The 19,978-nt window shown below is 35.4% G+C and overlaps 3 protein-coding genes across 6 annotated transcripts; 2 read left to right on the top strand and 1 right to left on the bottom strand.

The window, feature by feature from the left end:
• On the bottom strand, window positions 1–5,098 carry LOC112737479 (uncharacterized). 4 transcript variants are annotated; one of them, XM_025787397.3, is made up of 4 exons: window positions 4,911–5,098; window positions 4,218–4,490; window positions 2,806–3,053; window positions 1–640 (listed from the first exon to the last, which is right to left on the bottom strand). In XM_025787397.3, exons 2-4 carry the CDS (start codon window positions 4,465–4,467, stop codon window positions 278–280), a joined length of 861 nt encoding a protein of 286 aa, XP_025643182.1. In that variant the 5' UTR covers window positions 4,468–4,490; window positions 4,911–5,098; the 3' UTR covers window positions 1–277. The 4 variants fall into 4 exon arrangements, with proteins under 4 accessions (XP_025643182.1, XP_025643180.1, XP_072067403.1 ...); XM_025787395.3 differs by having other exon boundaries at window positions 2,806–3,080; window positions 4,911–5,089; XM_072211302.1 differs by having other exon boundaries at window positions 4,928–5,089.
• Window positions 5,099–12,189: 7,091 nt separating this feature from the next.
• LOC112737478 (putative pentatricopeptide repeat-containing protein At3g11460, mitochondrial) lies at window positions 12,190–14,567 on the top strand. Its single transcript, XM_072210574.1, has 2 exons — window positions 12,190–14,357; window positions 14,510–14,567. Exons 1-2 carry the CDS (start codon window positions 12,190–12,192, stop codon window positions 14,565–14,567), a joined length of 2,226 nt encoding a protein of 741 aa, XP_072066675.1.
• A 3,679-nt stretch (window positions 14,568–18,246) lies between these two features.
• On the top strand, window positions 18,247–19,318 carry LOC140177462 (uncharacterized). Its single transcript, XM_072210573.1, has 2 exons — window positions 18,247–18,711; window positions 18,956–19,318. The coding sequence occupies exons 1-2, from the start codon at window positions 18,247–18,249 to the stop codon at window positions 19,316–19,318; spliced, it is 828 nt and encodes a 275-aa protein (XP_072066674.1).
• The last annotated feature ends 660 nt before the right edge of the window (window positions 19,319–19,978 follow it).

The following is a 19,978-nucleotide window of genomic DNA, read 5'->3' as shown; positions in this document are numbered from 1 at the left end:
TGAATAATTGCAATGATACGTTATTGAATCTTTAATCATTTGATTACAAGGTACATTATGAATCATACAAACACAAAGGTGCATTAGAGACAATATTCATCTTTGACAGTGCATCCATATGACAATAAAAACGTGTGCCTCTCCAAATTTTGATTCTTAGCTACCAAGAAACGTTAATTTCCACAAACAAGTGTAATAAAAAAGGTACAATGAGGTAGCTTTCATGTCAAGAAAATTCAACATTTGAAAATCCAAGTTGAATATTTGGGGTCAAAACTCAATTGTAGTAGCGTGAACCGGTGTCATAGACTCGCCCTCCTGGAAATTGGCTTCTAGTCTCAAATCCTTGATCTCTGGAGCCACCAAGAAACCGAGCCCTCTCTCTGTAAGGAATAAAGTGTTCGGCAGAATATCCTCGCTGCGCTTCTCCGCCAGCAGCTGAAGCATTAACAGTATTGTAACCACCCTGAGGGTCTCTAGCAGCCATGGCGCTGCTGGGGTATGGATCCCTTATGTTCTGTTGGTACTTTTGTTGTCTCGCATGGGATTCCCTTTGAAGAAATTCGGCTCTCCGACTAGCATGAAGGGCCCGGAGTGCGGCCAGTTTTTCCTCGTACTGTGTATTGATTGCATTTATTTTCTGAAAATTAAGAATGCGGGGAACTTTGTTAAAGCTCAACAGAATTTAGAGAAACATGGCATTAATTCAGCCATGCTAAACAATTTGCAAGAAATACCGATTCAAGTTTCACATAATAAGTATTTCTTAAATTACTTATTCAACAAATAAAATCATTTCAGTCATGTTGCCACTGCGTGCTTTCAATATCCAGTCTCAACATGATCGCATTTATTCCATTAGCAATTCAAAGCATAGGAGGTTCAGGCGGAAGCAATAGACTTGGTGCCGGAAATAGTTGACAGATGAACGTAACTCAGATTTTAAGAAAATGATAATAATGATGCTGTTCATAAACAAACATTGCACAGTCCAATGATATCAAAATGGATAACAATCACAGAGTGAAGATACAATATCAAGATCCAACAGTACCCAAAAGGTTAGTTAATACTGTATCAAGTGTATAAGTTTATATAAATCCAGTTTTTGCAGAATCACTCTAAGTTCAGGGTATTAAATAAACAGACTGCCAAAGGCTGTGCAGAACTAGCCAAAACAAAAAGTTTTTATTCTGGAATTTCAATTTGTTATTATTAATTTTTAAATATTTTTGTATAATTGAGAACAAAGAAATGTGGGATGCAATCAGTAGACCAGTGAGATGGGAAAAGCTCGTTGCCTACAGATAGCATCCATATGGTTATCTGGTCGCTTCCCAATCAAATCAAACCCGCCATATTCCCCTTAAAAGCAGTTCCTCATTTTATGTAGAAGCACAGAAAAGGGTGCCATGTTCATCGGAAAATAAAATAAGCAGGTAAGCTTTCTCTGTGAACACCGAGACTCCAACAAGTAACATGCTTTTCCCGTGCAAAATAAAATCAATGCAGAAACCCCAAACCTTGAACTAAGGGAAGCCCGATGCACAAGCATCCCACGTTAACGCAGGATCCGGAAAAGGGCCGCACCCAAAGGGAGTAATATAGACAACCTAATCTAATAATTAATCATCAGTGACTGCTTCCCAAACCTTGAACTAATAAATAAAATAAAATAAAAACAATAGAAAAGCATAGAGAAAGATGGAGGGAAAGGGGCTCATATCAAGTGTAATTATAATGGATCTGTCATAGTGGGGAAAAGCTCAATTCACAATAGAAAGAGGATTGGTAAAGGATTTAGTGGAGGAGGAGGAAGAGGAAGAAGACAACAACAGAACAAGAGATGCCAAAGCCTAAACCCCCTTTTGGGGAAAAGAAGGCTTGGGCGGCACCTTCGAGTTCTGAGGTGGTGGTTCCCTCATTCAATGGAATTGAGAATTCCCCACTCGAGCCCTCTCTCTTTCTAATCACAGCCCCAACTCGCACCTCCTTCAGTCTCAACCACACTGCTGGAAGCTTTTTTTCCCCTTCCTCATAATTACATTATGACTTCAGTGAAGGACACTAAACTTTTATCGATTTAATAAACAACACAGTTGCACAAAAACATGTTTAATATGACCTCTAACAAAGCTAGAGTATTCAAATCTCAGACAGGTAAACATGCATTTTGTCAGTTAGATTGTCAAGTTAAAGCAAGGCAGGTTTTTAAAATGAACATTAGGAATATGTTGGAAACAAGAGAATATCCCATCAAACCTTTCTCATATCTAATACATCAAAGAATATCTCTGTCTCTTAGGATCGGTTTTGATATCTACTATTATTTTATGATTATTTTCATACATTTTGATATTAGTGCTTCTCTCTTGTAACACATCACAACATAATCATCAGAGTTCTTGTCACAATATTCCACAGTCTTTCATTCTCTCCTTCCTTCTTCCCTATCTAAAAACCCCATAGTTTCAAAGAATAAGTTTCATACACAAGAATACAATTTGATAGTAATATAGTATGTTTTGAAGACTTGAACATAATAATTTGATAGTAATATAGTATGTAAGTTGAACATAATGTCAATAATATTATTCATGAATTTATTATCATTAGTTTATAAACTTTATACTACTATAAATACTCACTAAGCACTTTAGACTCCAAACGGCAAACTATGTTTCACCCCTTTTCACAGTGCCAAAAGTCCTAGTGGATTCTGGATTCAATCTATCGAGAGTGCACCATGATGAAGAAGTAATATGGTAAGAAAATGGAAGAAAACAAGAGAAAGGTTACACTGACCTCTCTGTGGCGAGCATGTTCTGCATCTTCAGCATCATTCAGTTCTTTGGCTAGTTTAATAATGTCATCATGAAAACTCTGTTCAAGACCTTCAAAACTCCGAGATAAATGATTTCCTTCATATCCAACATCCATATCCTTTTCATGAGCCTGGGATCGGGAATCATTGTTGCTCTGGTTCTGCAAAGCCAACTTAGGATCAGGTCTCTGCCCTTGAAAATAGGACCTTGAAGCATCACCCCCTTGACCTACACTAGAAGGATGTAACGGTTCCCCTAAAATCAGCAGTTTGAAAACCATAACCATTATATAAATCGAAAGCCATTGCCATGTGTGTTTACAAAATGTGACAATTTTTGCTCAACAAGACTACCATTGTAACAAACTTATAAGCTATACCAGTGGTTTTACTAAAACTGTATTAACCAGTAACGGCTCTTCTAATATGTTTACCAAAACAGAGGCAATTTTTCTAGTTAGAAGTAACACGTCAACTTGAACCCAACCTATACTTCAGAAATTTGTAATCCAATTACTGAGTTTATCTATCTCTATTACGAACAGAGAGAAGAGAAGAGTTCTCTCTCATCTTTACTTTCTTTTCCAAAAATTATTTAGAAAAAGTTATATCAATTTTTACTTTTTGTTTATATATATTTGTAAAGCATGTAGTAATATATTAAAATAGCATAACCAAATTGTTCCAGATAACTACACAATGTCACAATATATTATTATCTTTGAATCATTATATATATATTATTAATATCATCGTTGTCATCATCATCTAATACTAATATGATTTCTCCCATTCCCCCAACCACACCCCCCCCCCCAAAAAAAACAAAAAAAGCGCCAAAAAATAAATAAATAAATAAAAATCAACGCATTTTGTGATAAGTAGTTATGTACCAAAAAATAGTGTCATAATATGTTATATTTTCTCCTAGTTGTTATCATGTGCATTACATGAAAAAGCAACATCTATATCATACAAACTTGGCTCCTTTTATGGTTGTGTTGTAGGTCTTACTTTTTCTAGTGAAACCAGTCAAACCACCCCTATGAAGCAAACTTCTTACTTTGAGATGACGAATATTTGACTATTCTAAACAATTCATGATTCATGACAAAAATATCGTATATATTAACCTTGGCAAAGGAAAAAGATAGGGATCTCAATAACTAGCCATACTTTGATAGTTTACTAATGGGTTCACTAAAAGCTTTAGCTATCAATACTTTGTAACCATGAAGCAGTTAAAATATTACATATTTGTGTCCACAAGAAGAACTTCCTAAGTTTGCAATATAGAATTCTTTTCAATCCAAATGCAACACTTAACTGCGTTAACAAAGGAGAGAATATGCATGTGAATAAAGAAACTAAAATGGTGGTAAATAGATCTTGCCTTCATTATACATTCGAGAAGCCATTGAATTTGACATCTTTGATTCATCCACTTCCCATCTCCACTGACCCTCAGGCTTAGAATTTGCATAAGGATTCTCTCGCTCGGGCGTAAAGGCCTCTAGCCGTCCCTCAAAATCATCAGGCTTGGTTTCCATCCTTTGACCACCACCCACATGATGATGCATCTGAGAAGCAACATAAGTATTGGCAGACGGATCACCATATCGCCCCCCTTGCCGCCTCATCATTAACCAACACCTATGTACACAACCTACAACACACCAAAGCCACAAAAATCAATCACTTAAATAACCTCATATCCAACCCTGCAAAGTGCAATCATATGAATAAAGCTATGCAATTATTTAGTTTTAAAAGAATGACAAAAAAAAATGGTGTAAGCATTTGTTACACTACGGTTAGATGGATCAGATTGACACCATAGTGTCCATTAAACGAAATAAGGATTTGATTTCTGTTACAGTATCAAGCAATAGAAATTCAAGGAAGTGCTAAACCATGCTAAATAACAGCTCACTATTATAACAAAAGTTCTGCAAGCTGCAATTTTGATGGGACGCGATAAAGTTGAATTTAAAAAATCATTAAAAAATACAAAGAATCAATGGTTGAATGGAGAACACAGGACTAGAGCACCCGCAGTATATATATATCATCAAGATTAGCGTACCGAATCAAAAGAGTGACCTGGAAAACAAGTGAAGCGTTGGTGAAGAAATGAGAGCCAACTGAAACCCTAAAAAAAACCCTAATCACGATGGAGGAAGGAACCGAGGAAGAATGCACGAAGCCGTTTTTATCGTTGCTAATGAGATTTTATTTTAGTTTCTAAAAAATAAAAATTATAATAAGATGCACTAATAAGTGGGAGTAGTAGTATATCCAATTTTTCAATAACTAGTTGAATTAATAGATTCTGTTATAATTAAATAATTATATAAAATTTAATTTAATTTTTTTATATTAAGTATTTTTAAATTTTTTTGAATTAAATTAAAATAAATATGTATGTACAGTTGTTTTTATGTAAAATTGATAGTTGACAGATGTTAGATAACAATTTATTCAAATATATTAAATTATTTAACGGTTCTCAACTAACAATTTTATATGAAGACAATTACATGTGAATTTTTATTTTAAATTAATTATTATTTTAAAATTTTAATAATTTATTAATTAATTTACCTCTATTATATATTTTAAATATTTTTTAAAATATTAAATAATTATAAAAAAATATTATAATTAATAAAAATATTTTTGCCTTTAATAATGATTTTAAAAATAGTGTATAATATAATAATATGATTAATTTAAAAAAGAATAAATATAAAATTAAAAAATTAGATAAAAAAAGTTAATCGAAAATATTAATCTCATCATGTAATTAACAAAGAGTATAGTTAATTGCAGTCAATTATTATTTTTTTTAATTTATTTTTAAAAAAAATATCAATTTAAATTGTAATGAAAAATATCTAAATCCTAATAAAAAAATTTCATAATAAAAAATCTAAAAGACTAAAAGTAAATAATAACAAACATTTAAAATAATTATAAAATTATTTTTAAAATTCATCTTAAAAATTTTAAAATTATTTTAAATTTTTAAAAACTTTTTCTAATAAAAAAACATCTAAAACATAACGAAATAAAACATCCAAAACTTAGCAAAAAATGAGGTATCCAAAAAATTTTTAAAATTTTTTTTAGAAAAAACTTAAATTCAAATTAACATCAGAAATATTTAAAATCTAATAAAAAATTCAAAATTTTAAAAAAATTATCTAAAACCAAATGGTAACAACTAACAAACATCCAAAAGGTAATATAAAGAAATATCCAAAACTTAATAAAAACAAGATATTCAAAAATTTTAAAAATTTCAAAAACTAACAAAATAAAATATCCAAAAAAATTAGAAAAAGAACATCCGAAAATTAAGAAAGAAACATCTAAAACTATAAAAAAAATCTAAAATAAAAAACATCCAAAATATAAAAAAAAAACATCTGAAATATAAGAGAAAAAATATCCAAAATCAAGAAGAAGAACGTTTGAGGAGTTTGTTTACATGGCAAAGAAAAAAACAAGGACTTCAACGTTTTAGAGAATTAGGTTGGTGGCGCACAGCGTTATACTCTCTCTCGCCGGTGTAGTGTGCGGCTCAAGGGGTGGTTGACGGCGAACGAGCAACAACTCTCTTTCGTGTGTTCGTCGCGCGAGTGTCGTTGTCTTCCCGTTGCCTATGTGAGGCGTTGCGCTTGAACTATTTTCGTCACAGCGCGACACGACGGACGACACCATTCTATCACGCGGCGATGTTGCTGGCCGGCAGGCATCCTCACGTTAGGTGGTTCGTCGTTTTGGATGGCATCACAGACGGTGGTCATGCGACAGTCGACGACAACTTCAGGCGGCGCGACTATGAGGGTGGAAGACGACTAGGGCGGCGTATACTGATGGTGGATGGGAGGATTAGGGTTCATGTGGTTGTTTTTTTAATTGTGAATGGGAAGAAAAGTGAAATTAGGGTAATTCTTTTAGGTGTTGTTTTAAATTTAAATATTTTTTTCTAGTTAGTTGCACTACTAGCTGGTTTTCTATACTTTTTCATAAAATAATTACCACAAATAATCATAAGAAATATGTTAGCCTAAAAGAAGATGAAAGATAGTAGCCTTATAAAGGTTTGTGATTTTTCGTTTTTTTAAAGAGTAAACTACTAAAATAGTACTCGAAAGTTCACATCGCTAACAAAAATAACTCTAAAAATGTTAATAACAAATAGGGTTAAGTATGATTTTGGTCCCCAACGTAGAGGCTGAAAATTTATTTCGTCTCCGGCCTTTTTTTCGCTATAAAATGGTCCCAAAGATTTCAGTTTGTTTTAAAATCACCATTTTTACCAATTTTTTTATTACCAAATTACCCATCATTAAAAAATTATAAAATAAAATAAATATAAAATAAATAAAGAAAAAGAGAAAAGAAAGGGATACAGAGAAGCGGGTGGGTGGGGAGAGAAAGAAAGGGGGGGCGAGAAACGGCCGGGAGAGAAGGGGACCGCCATACCGCCGCACCACTGCACCGCCGCACCACTGCACCACCGCACCGCCGCCTGTGATCCCGCCACTGTCCGCCCGTCGCTTCTTCTTCCATTCTGCTTTTGCTTTGATTATATTGTTAATTTTTTATTATTGTTGTTTCTAGTTGCTTGATTGATTATATTGTTTCATTATTATTGTTGTTGTTCTGTTTCTGCTCCTACTTCTTCTGTTTCTACTTGATTTCATTGTTGTTTCATTGGTGATTCGTTGTTGTTGTTGTTGTTGTTGTTGTTGTTGTTGTCCTGCTGCTGCTATGTTTAATTAACAACTGTTGTTGCTTTTGTTGGTGCTTCTGCTTGTGTTTCTGCTGGTGCTTATGCTGGTGCTTTGCATGATTTTGGGGAAGAAAGGATAGGGGCATTTTGGTCCAAAGGACGGTTTTAAAACAAACTGAAACCTTGGGGATCATTTTGTAGCGAAAAAAAGGTCGGGGACGAAATAAATTTTCGGCCTCTACGTTAGGGACCAAAATTATACTTAACCCTAACAAATAAGTCCACGAAAGATTTAAAATTGCAACAAAAAGAACTAGATATTAATTATTAAATATATATTCTAAAAATGACTTTAGAGATTAAATTTTGATACAAATTTCCTTATTTTTTGCATGCAATTTGTGTCGAGCTAAACCGAACTAGTCAATTTTTAAGGATTTTAACTGTTGTTGACCGATTAAAATGCAAAAATAATCTCTGTATTAATCTAAACTGATCAAATCATCAGATTTTTCAATCAAATTATTAAGTTCAATTCGTTTTTTATAATAATATAAAAATTTAAAGTTTATTAAGTTTTAACTTGAGAAAGAGTTTTAAGATATAAAGAGATTCTTCTTTGATAGTTTGATATCTCACCATATCAAAAAAATATTTTCTAAACTTATTTTTCTAAGTTTGATGCATATTTTTTATGTACTGAAGTTTAAGGAGAAGTGTTAAAATCAAGATGTAGTTGGTAGATAATAACTTATTATTTATGTATATAATTCATCGATTTAGTTAACATGTTTTTTTAAGGAATAATAAAGTTATCAGCTAAAAAAATTTTAGAGTAAACTACCATTTCTACCAACGAAAGTTGAAAACGCTGACATATCTACCCATAGAAAAAGGAAATTACCATTTGTACCCATGAAATATGAGTTCCATATAACAAAATTATCCAAACACTAAAAACTCACATAAAATCTCCAAATTACCCTTATCATCATCCGTATCATCCACCCCTCCTTCTCTCATTCCCTGTCTCGCCCTCGCCTAAACCAAACTCTGAGTTCAAAGGCACCACCATCTTATTTCCTTTATTACAACCATCACCACCACCACCACCACTATACCTCCATCATCATCTTCTTCACATAAAGCAACAACAACAACAATAGAAAAAGCAAAGAGAAAAAACGGTTCTTCCTCCCTCACTGAACAGCGTCGACGACGATGGAGGCAATGACACCCACCGGCGCCATCGCCCTCTCCTCCTTCTCTGATCTCTTGCGCGCTCTCTTCCTTCCAGACCAGCGACGGACTCAATCAATGGTGGCGACAGACGCGACGGAGCCGGTAGCAGTAGGGCGCGACGGCAGCGACAGCTCCCTCTTCCTTGGTTCTGGCTCGCATCTCCTCTTCGGGCTCCTTCAACAACGGCAGCGATGATGCGATAGCGACAGCGAGTCCCCACGTTGCCAATGCAGTCTCCCTCCCCCTCCTCTTCTCTTCTTCTTCCTCGAGTGGGGGTGTGTGTGTAATGTCTCCGTGTGTGAGTTTTGGAGGAAAAGGAGGTGGTGGCTGGGTGAAGAGGGTTAGGGTTAGAAAGGTAGTTGGGTGAAGGGAGTGGTAGTGGGATTTGAGATTAGAAAGGGAAAGGAGGGTGATGGCTGGGTGAAAAGGGTTAGGGTTAGAAAGGTGGTTAGGTGAAGGGAGTGGTGATAGGATTTGAGATTAGAAAGGAAAAGGGGGTGGTGGCTGGGTAAGGAGGGTTAAGGTTAAAAAGGTGACTGGGTGAAGGAGGTGGTGTGGTGGTGAAGATAAGGGTAATTTAAGGATATTAGGTAATTTTTTAGTGTTTGGATAATTTTGTTATACGAAATCCATATTTCATGGGTACAAATAGTAATTTTCTTTTTCTATGGGTAGATATGTCAGCATTTTCAACTTTCGTGGATAGAAATAGTAGTTTATTCAAAATTTTATAAAAAAGATACAAATTTTAAATTTTTAATATATTTATTGTGTATTTATTAAAATAAATTATTTAAATTTTTTTATTACCAGTAATTTTAATTTGTGCTTTAATGCAATAGTGAATTCTGCAACGACATGGGTAAGCCATGAGCACAAAAAAAACTTTTGGAGGAAGTGCTGTTGGAGAATAGAGAATGACAATAAATCTGCACATTAAAGAGGAGGAGAGAAAGGAATTTTGTTGGTGGGCAATAGTGGTGGTGTTGCAGCCTGAGGCACTATGGAAGAAAGTTGAAGAGAAAAGGGAAAAAGAGAAAAGAGATAGTTTAGTAATTTTAATGTTTCAGTTTTTTTATTTATCTTAAATCAAGCAAGATAATAAAATTTAATTTAGTCTTCATTTTTTAATTTTTATCTTTTAATCTTAGTTTTTTTTTTAAACGTAGCCTTATAGTACATATTAGATTAGATTATTAGCTAAACCCACAATTAATAGTTAGTAGCTTAACATTTATTATAATAGTTAGAATTACCTACCAATTTGTACCTAAAAAGTGATAAAAAAAATTCTCTAAAAGATATTATTGATAAAACAACTGATTAATTTAAAAATACAATAAAATTAATTAATAAATATTATATTTTTATAAGTGATTAAAAAAATTTTTGTATTTAGCAAACGATTTATCCATTTAATTTGAATTTTTATGGCAACATTTGAATAAATATTTAGAATGTGTACAAAAAAAATTCGAAACAAAATTTAATCTTTAAATTTTCTTTATTTTTTTAAAAAATTTAGTCATTCATAAAAAAAATTATTTTTATAATGATAATTAAAAAATATATTAAATATAATCTCTAAATTTTTTTAAAATATATGTTTAATATCTATTTTTTTATCATATTTTTAAATTTTTTAAAATTTTATTTGTCATTAATATTTTTTAATGTTATTTTTGTCAGAACTTTTAAATACCATCTTAGTAGTTTAAATAGCTTACTATTTATAAAAGTTATTAATAAAGATATCTGTATACAGATTTGCATCCTACACATTCAAGTAATATTGTCATCTAAATTCAACCAAGTAGATTTAACACTAACAAAAGACACTCTCAATAAAAATAGTGTGATTACATGCACACATATCATTCTTCCAATCAAGTCATTTAGATTCACGGGACTTTATGTTATCGTCGTCTTCGTCTTCTTCTTCTTTGCGTTCCTCCTTTTCCTTCTCCTCCTTCTTCTTCGCGTGTTTTCTTCTCATCGTCATTCTTTTGTTGCTGCTGTTATTGTTGTTATTGCAGTAGAAGATGAGGAGAAAGAGTTTTGAATTGAGTAGGACAACGAGAACAAATGCGGTTTAATTAACTCAGAAATGAACCGAAATCACATAATTGATTGCGACACAATTAACTCAGAAAGAAAGAGAAGCAGAGAACAATGGTAAATAATCTGTAGACTTCAGAAATTATGTTAAATTTGAGTAAATCAAGAAGAATTTTGAGAAAATAAAATAAGAAGGAGAAGATGAAGAAGAAGCAGTAGAAGATGAGGAGGAAGATGAGAAAGAGTTTTGAATTGTGCAGGATAGCGAGTCCAAATGCACCTTAATTCACTCAGAAATTAACCAAAATTATATAATGATTGCGACACAATTAACTCAGAAATGAACTGAATTACATAATTGATTGCGACATAATTAACTCAGAAATGAACCGAAATTACATAACAATTGCAACACAACTAACTCAAAAATGAACTGAAATCACATAATTGATTGCGATACAATTAACTCAGAAAGAAAGAGAAGCAGAGAACAATGGTAAAGAATTTGCATAACTCAGAAATTGTGTTAAATTTGAGTAAATCAAGAAGAATTTTGAGAAAATAAAATAAGGAGAAAATGAAGAAGAAAAAGAGGAAAAATAAGATGCAATAGAAGTTGAGGAGGAAAAGGAGAAAGAGTTTGAATTGTGTAGGACAACGAGTCCAAATACACCTTAATCCACTCAGAAATGAACCGAAATTACATAATGGATTGCGACACAATTAACTCAGAAATGAACCGAATTTATCATAATGATTACGACACATAAACTCAGTTCGAAAACAAATACATAAATAAGACTGAATCATGAATAAAAACACATCCAAAATTAATTTTAAATCAGACAATGTCATTAATATGTTTCTTTTTTTTGTTTGATATTTTTTTCTTTTTCTTGGTTTTATTCGTCTCAAGAGAGTAAATAAAAAAGAATTTTGAGACAATAAAATAAGAATATGAGGATGAAGAAGAAAAAGATGAAAAAGAAGAAGCAGCAGTAAAAAATGAAGAGAAAAAAGAGAAAAAATTTTGAATTATACAGGACAACGAGTCATTTTAATTAACTTAAAAATGAATGGAAATTACATAATGGATTTGGAGTACCTTCGGATGAAGCGAACGCAATAAATTCTTTTTTTCTATTTTGTCTGTATGAAACTAATTTGACATTACTGTTCTCTTACTCACAAAGTCACAAGAACATCTTCGGATTTTTCCCACCTTTATTGCGAATATATGAATCTTCTTCCAAGCTAACAACTTTTTTATTTTTCTTGGTGACGTCTTCTTGCTCTTCTTCTTCCTCCACCTCCATGATTCATGAATTCAATCAAACTCACACGCAAACTCAAGCCACCACCATCACCACCACGCAACACAACCACATTCACTACTTTCACCCATTCCCCACAACACCCTCCTCCTCCTCTCGCAACCCACACTTTCCCTCTCCCTTCTCTCGAATGCGGAACCTTGCTTCAGTTCCTCGCCAACTCCAAGTCCCTCTCACAGGCCAAACAGCTTCACTGCCACGTCATCAGTTGCGGCACCCTCCTCAACAACACCTACCTCGGAACAAAGCTCGCAGCTTGCTACGCTTCATGTGCCCAAATGAGAGAAGCACACCACCTGTTCGACGAAATTTCGCTCAAGAACTCCTTTTTGTGGAACTCAATGATAAGGGGTTACGCTTGTAACGGTTTTCCGTGGAGGTCCCTTTTAATGTACCGTGAGATGTTCAGTTTCGGTGTCGAGGCTGATAATTTCACGTACCCTTTTGTTCTCAAGGCGTGTGGTGATCTTTTGCTTGGTGAGATGGGTAGAAAGGTTCATGCTTTGGTTATGGTTAGTGGGTTGGGGTCTGATATTTATGTTGCGAATTCGCTGATGTCAATGTATTTTAAGCTTGGGGAAATTGGGATCGCGAGTTTCGTGTTTGATGAAATGCCTCATAGGGATTTGAGTTCGTGGAATACTTTGATGTCAGGGTATGTGAAGAACGGTGAGGCAAGGGTTGCTTTGGGGGTTTATAGTTGCATGAGAAAGGCTGGTGTTGATGGAGATGGGACTACTTTGCTTTCACTCCTTTGTGCTTGTGGTGATCTTACGGATTTGAGTATGGGGAGAGCGGTTCATGGTTACATTGTGAGGAATGGTGGTACACTGTGCAATGAGTTTTTGATGAATTCTCTTATTGACATGTACTGCAACTGTGATTCAGTGTCTGCTGCTAGGAAAGTATTCGAAGGATTGACAGTGAAGGATACCGTGTCTTGGAATTCTTTGATTTCCGGTTATGAGCGACATGGAGATGCTTTTGAAGTTTTGGAGCTTTTCAGTCAGATGTTTATAGGAGGTTTGATTCCTGATGAGGTGACTATTATTTGTATACTTGGGGCTTGTAATCAAACCTCCGCCTTGCAATTGGGTTCATCGGTTCACTCATATATTGTCAAAAAGGGTTTTGGTGTAAATACTGCTGTGGGAACTGCCCTTGTTAGCATGTATGCTAACTGTGGAAGTTTACTTCATGCACGTCAAGCATTCGACGAGATGCCAGAAAAAAATTTGGCTTCATGGACAGTTATGGTTACCGCATTTGGAACTCATGGGAGGGGAAGAGAGGCTATCTCCCTCTTTTATGACATGTTAGGTCAACATATTATTCCAGATGAAGGCATGTTTACTTCAGTTTTATCGGCCTGCAGTCATTCTGGCTTAGTCGATGAGGGTAAAGAAATATTCTATAAAGTGATGAGAAACTACAATATGGAGCCTGGGCACACTCAATATTCCTGTTTGATTGATCTACTTGGCAGAGCAGGGAACTTAGATGAAGCATATATAGTTATAAACGACATGAGATTGAAACCCAACGAGGATATATGGACTTCTCTCCTTTCAGCTTGTAGATTACACCGAAACCTCAAGTTAGCTGAGATTGCAGCTGAGAAACTATTTGAATTGAATCCAAATGAAGTAAGCGGCTATGTTTGTCTTGCTAACATATATGCTGCCGAGAGACGGTGGGAGGATGTTGAAAAGGTGAGGAAATTGGTGAAGAAAAGGAGATTGAGCAAGCCACCTAGTTACAGTTTTGTTGAGTTAAATAATATGGTTCATCAATTTTTTGTTGGAGATAAATTGCACCAAAAATCAGATGAAATTTTCGCCAAATTGAAAGAACTGAATGAGCAGCTTAAAAAAATTGGATACAAGCCTGAAACTGGTTTTGTTCTCTATGATGTGGAGGAAGAAGTAAAGGAGAGGATGCTCTGGGATCATAGTGAGCGGTTGGCTCTTGCTTTTGCTCTTATTAACACTAACCCGGGAGTCACAATCAGAATAACCAAGAATCTTCGTGTGTGCGGTGATTGCCACACAGTGATGAAGATGATTTCTAAGCTCACAGGTCGCGAGATTATTATGCGAGATATCACTAGGTTTCACCATTTTAGAGATGGAAGGTGTTCATGTGGTGATTACTGGTGAGTTTATGAAGTTTTTCAGAAGTAGCACATTCAAAATAATGAAAATAGACATGCATTTTTGGATGGAAGTTGATAACAGACTAACAGAGACACATTGTTTCCAAATATAGCAAATTGCGGACTTTTCACTTTTAGCCCTACTTGTGCAGTCACTCAAGGGATTTTGGATTGTCACATTTTGGTGTCACCATTGCAGAAGCAGCATGACTATAATCCAAATAGTTTTATTTTCATCTGATTCTTAAATGGATGGTTCACATCTTGATTCTTGGGAATCAACCATCACTACATATATCACTTTTCGATGGGAATATTAGTATTGGTTTGATAACTGAAGAAGATCTTCAAGGTCAATGTATATTTCATTATGATCACTTGAATGCAATTATCAAATGAATGACCTTTTCAAAAAAAAAGAAAATCCTGAAATGAATGACTCTTATGACAACTTTCCTGAAGCTTTTGAATTAAGGCTGGTTATACTATGGGGAAAGAATAATGTGGTCCTCTAAGGAGGACCAAGGAGGTTTTATAAAATAAAAAAGTTGTAGGAGTTGATTTATAAATATTAATTTAGTTCAAAAGCTGTGTTTTAAATAAAACCCCTCCCCGGTCCCTAACTATTCACAAAATTGACCTGGCGTTCCCTCACCATTAGAAATTAACAACGCGGTTCTCATCGATTCTCTTCGTGTGACCAAAAGGACCCTGTAACAGTTCTTCCGTAAAATATAACCGAAAAATCCTACGTGTAACGATAACTATCTGACGTGGATTCAAACGATTTGATGAGACAATTAAGTCCTTGCACAATCAGCAAAAACGTTGCCGTTTTGATGCACAAGGGAATCATATTCTAACATACATTCCTCATTCTCTCCCTGAAGTATCACACACTCTCTCACTCTTTGCCCTCATCCACACAAAGAATTACCGTAAACGCTAGAGACTGTCAGGCTTCCCGTCAGAAACGATGACAAAGGAGAGCCAGCGAGGACAAGTAACTGTGCAATAACGTGGCGTTTGCTGATGGAGGTGGTGACGTGCTACTGACAGAGCTACACTTCCATTTTTAGAGGTGAGTTTGTATGCCCGTTTGTAAACGACATCACTGTGGTCCTTCATTTGTTTATCTGAAGGAAGTATTCTTACTATGGACCACCATAAAATATGATATGTGTACTTTTTTACATTTGTGAAGAACAGTCACTTTCACTAGGGTTGGATCATTACTTCGAGTAAAGTTTTTCTGTCTGTTTTGAGTATATTAATGTCTGTTAATAATAATTTATTTATGGGTTACTGAGTAAATTTTATAGATTGCAGATGGCTATTGAGATTATACCAGTATTTCACCATAGGGGGTGGTTTCAGAGAGACGATAATGGAATGCTCAGCTACCTTGATGGTAAGGTGGAGAGATTCCCCAAGTTGGACATTGACTTTGTTAATTTTAAGGATTTAGAGGAGATATTCAAAGGGTTAGGTTATACAGAGTACAAGGCTATGTATTGGCAAGACCCTTACCTAGAGGCTGGCCTCCACATTTTAAAAGGTGACAAAGAAATTAACCAGATGTGTGATAACAAGATGGCAAATTTAGAAACTGATGAGTTGCATGTGTATTTTGAGCATTCTGTGAGCCAGCCAGTTGTGGATAAAGCAGGGGCTGCACCTGTAGACTTGAGTGATTCCTCCACTGATGATGGCTATGAGAGCGCTAAAGATAAGGCTTATAAGCCTCCCCCACCTGGTTATGAGACACTAAGCAGCAGTAGTAGTGAGGAGTTAAGGTCAAGGAACATGCCAAGGAATAAGAGTAAGAAGGACACACCAAAAAAAAAGACAATGACACCTAAGAAGAAGAGAGCAATACCTAAGAAGAAAACTTTGACACCTGTGAAGGAAAAAGTTAATGATGATGATGGCCTATCTCCTAAAACGAAGAAGAAAAAAATAAGAGATATGTGGGGAGGACAAGAAGGCATATATTGGATAGGAATGAGGGTGTTAATGGGCCAAGGCAAGGGCAACAGGCTGGAGAAGATGAAAGCCCAAATGTAGTGCGTGGAGCAGGTGACAATGATGAGCCCATTTGGGAAGAGCTAGATTCTGACATTAACAAGCCATATCAGTATGAGTCGGAAGCATTCAACTCTCCAATTTCTTCTGATGATGAGGGTAGAAAGCCTAAATTTCATGATTTGATGATGACACTGGTTATGGTGAGGTGGATTTTGAAATCAGAGAAATGTTTGACACCATGGCACAATTCAAGCAAGCATTGAAGGACATGTTTGTTTTCGAAGGAAAAGAGTTAGAGTATGTAAAAAATAAAAAGCATAGAGTGAGAGCAAAGTGTGCCGAAGAGGACTGTCCTTGGCTAATTGGTGCGGAATTTCTAACCACAAACTAATCGGCAAGTGCACCGGGTCGTACCAAGTAATACCTTACGTGAGTAAGGGTCGATCCCACGAGGATTGATGGATTAAGCAACAATAGTATTTGATAGGCTTAGTTAGACAAACAGAAAATAGTGTTTGAATATTCAAAGAGCATTAAAAAGTAGATAGAAAAATGATTAATTTGGGAATAAAATATGGAGAAGATAGTTAAGGGAGTTATCTATTTTTCTGGATTAACTTTTCTTACTAACTATTTTAATTATGTAGGATTTAATTTATGGCAAACTATATGTGACTAGACCCTAATTTCTTAGACCTTTCTAGTCTCCTCTAAAATTCATTAACTGTCAATTCCTTGGTCAATTAATTCCAATTAGAAGCTACATGATCAAATTTCAGTTTATATGCCACAAAAATTCTAATTACCCAAAAATAAAAGGATGTATCCAGTTAAATCCAGATAATTAAAATTTAGGAGAATATGTTTTCAAGCTATTGTTCAAGTAAAGAGCTTTTCCAAGTTATACAAGAACTCAAATAGAAAGAGGGTCATACTTCCATTCCACCCAAATTCATAAGATGAAGAGCGAAAACAATTCTTAAATTATAAATCCATGCATAAATTAAAATAGAAAAAGTAATAAAATCAATCCATACAAATAGACAGAGCTCCTAACCTTAACAGTGGAGGTTCAGTTGCTCATGGTAAAGAGAAAATAAGGATTGTAAATTGTAAATTGGAATAATGTTGTGGTGGTCTGGAATGGAATCCCCATGTTAACTAATTGGGATCCTTTTATATCTAATCCTAATAAATTTAAAATCTATCTTCTAAAACTAAAAAATAATATTTTTTCCTATTTTTAAAATTTGAATTTAAATTAGAATTAATTATAGCAATCAGCAAATCTTCAATCGATGGATGGGGACCACTTGACTTCACTAGGATCCACACCTAACTTGGGCTTTAGTGCGCCTAACTTGAAGTGGGCAAGACCAATCTCGCGTATTATTGTTGTGTCTTGCGCCTAACTTGGGAAATCTCAAGTTAGGTGCAGCCTTGGCAGCGAGTTCGGAGAAGAAGTATGGACTATTGTATATCGTTGGAAAGCTCTGAAAGTTAGCTTTCCAACGCCACTGAAATCACGTCCATTGGACCTCTATAGCTCGAGTTATTCAGGTTTGAGTGTAGAGAGGTCAGGGTTGACAGCATCATTCGCCTTCATCTCTTCTTCTGCAGAAACTCCATCAAATTCAGCTAAATACTACCTAAAATAAACAGAATTGCACAAGACTCAAAGTAGCATCCATAGTGGCTAAAAGATAATTAATTCTTGATTAAACTCAATAATTTAAATGCAAATTCATTAGAAAAAGATAGGAAAGATACTCACGCATCACAAATCCTAACTTTCTGGAACAGCCAGGAACTTTGTTTTCAAATCAAAACATATGTTAAGGAGCACACTTCTGGTAGAAATATGACAAGCAACATGGCAAGTAGATCATGGGTTACAAGCAAGCTAGTGAAGAGGTTGCTCACACAGCCGCAGCTATCACCTAAGGAGGCTTTAGAGCACATGAAAGAGGATTATAATATGCATATCCACTATAAAATGATATTGAGAGCTTTGAAGGCAGCCAGAGAGGAGGTTATAGAAAATGAAAAGGAGCAATTTGGGAAGGTTAGAGATTACTTGTCTGAGCTTCATAGGAGTAATCCAGGGTCAACAGCTATAGTAGATGTGATCCCCCAACCTAAATCACCACCTGTGTTTGACAAGCTATACATATCATTGGATGCATGCAAGCGTGGGTTCAAGGCAGGATGTCGTCCTTTAATCGGGCTAGATGGCTGTCACCTAAAGGGTTATTTTGGTGGGCACCTCCTTTCAGCCGTTGCTCAAGATGCTAACAACCACTTCTTCGTCATTGCTTACACTGTGGTTGATAGTGAATGTACTGACACATGGAGGTGGTTCCTAACTCTCCTCCAGGAGGACCTAGGCTCTTGCACTGAATATGGATGGAATTTTATTTCGGATCAGTAGAAGGTATGTTAATTATTAATGTGTTAATTGATGTTGTATTGATAATTACTTTTGTGCTGGTACTTGATTTTCTGTTGATTATTGAATTGATGCCCATCTGAATTAGTAATCAAATGATTGTGTGCCTATTGTGTGGAAGGGACTGGAGGTTGCTCTTCAAGAAGTTATGCCACGGGCGCACCACAGGAACTGCGTCCTCCACATTTGGAAAAACTTTGTTAAGCAATGGAAAGACAAACAATCGAAGGGTTTGGTATGGCAATGTGCTAGGAGTGCAACAACTCCAGAATTTTATGCGAATATGGACAAGTTGAAATCAATGAACCAGCCTGCTTGGGAGTATCTCTCCAGATTTCGTGAATCTGCATGGACTAAAAATCAATTCTCACACTATCTGAAGGTTGATAACATCACCAACAATATGTGTGAGGTTTGGAATGCGAAGATTGTGGAGTATAGGAGCAAGCCGATATTGACAATGTGTGAGAATTTGAGGTGTTAAATAATGAGAAAAATGGCTGGACATAAGAAGAGGTTAAGTAATGATCATAGAAAATTGGCTCCTGTTCAACAGCAAAGGTTGGACAAATTCATTAAGCCTGAAAGTTGTAAGTGGACAGCTGAGTGGACTGGAGACGATGAACGAGTTATCTTTGAGGTTCAAAGATGCCAAAGCAAGCTTGGGGTTAATCTAAGGGAAAAGACCTGTACTTGTAATCTATGGCAGCTTACTGGTAATTCTCTAGTAAAGTCCAATTTGTTGTTTCTATTGAGTACACATGTAATATATGGTTTTTTGTTGCAGGCATGCCATGTAAACATGCAGTTGCTGCAATCTCAAGGCTACGGAAGCTTAACTTGAAGTCTGAAGATTTTGTGCATGAGTGGCTTACCAAGGATGCCATGCATGCCACTTATGGTATAACAATTCAACCTGTCAACAGTGAAGAATTTCGGGAGACATCAGATGCTCTTAGGCCAGTGACACCTGCCATCAAGAGACCCCCTGGTCGTCCTAGGAAGAGAAGAACTACTGATCCTGTGTCTGACCAACTAACAGGGAACAAGGTAAAGAAGGCCTTCGAGGTGACGTGTAGCAAGTGCGGGAAAAAAGGTCACTATTACAAGACATGTAAGGGAGCTCCAAGGGATCCCAATTGGT

Source organism: Arachis hypogaea, chromosome 13, assembly GCF_003086295.3.
Source record: "Arachis hypogaea cultivar Tifrunner chromosome 13, arahy.Tifrunner.gnm2.J5K5, whole genome shotgun sequence".
Lineage (NCBI taxonomy): Eukaryota > Viridiplantae > Streptophyta > Magnoliopsida > Fabales > Fabaceae > Arachis > Arachis hypogaea.
This window is presented reverse-complemented; position numbering and strand designations above follow the sequence as displayed.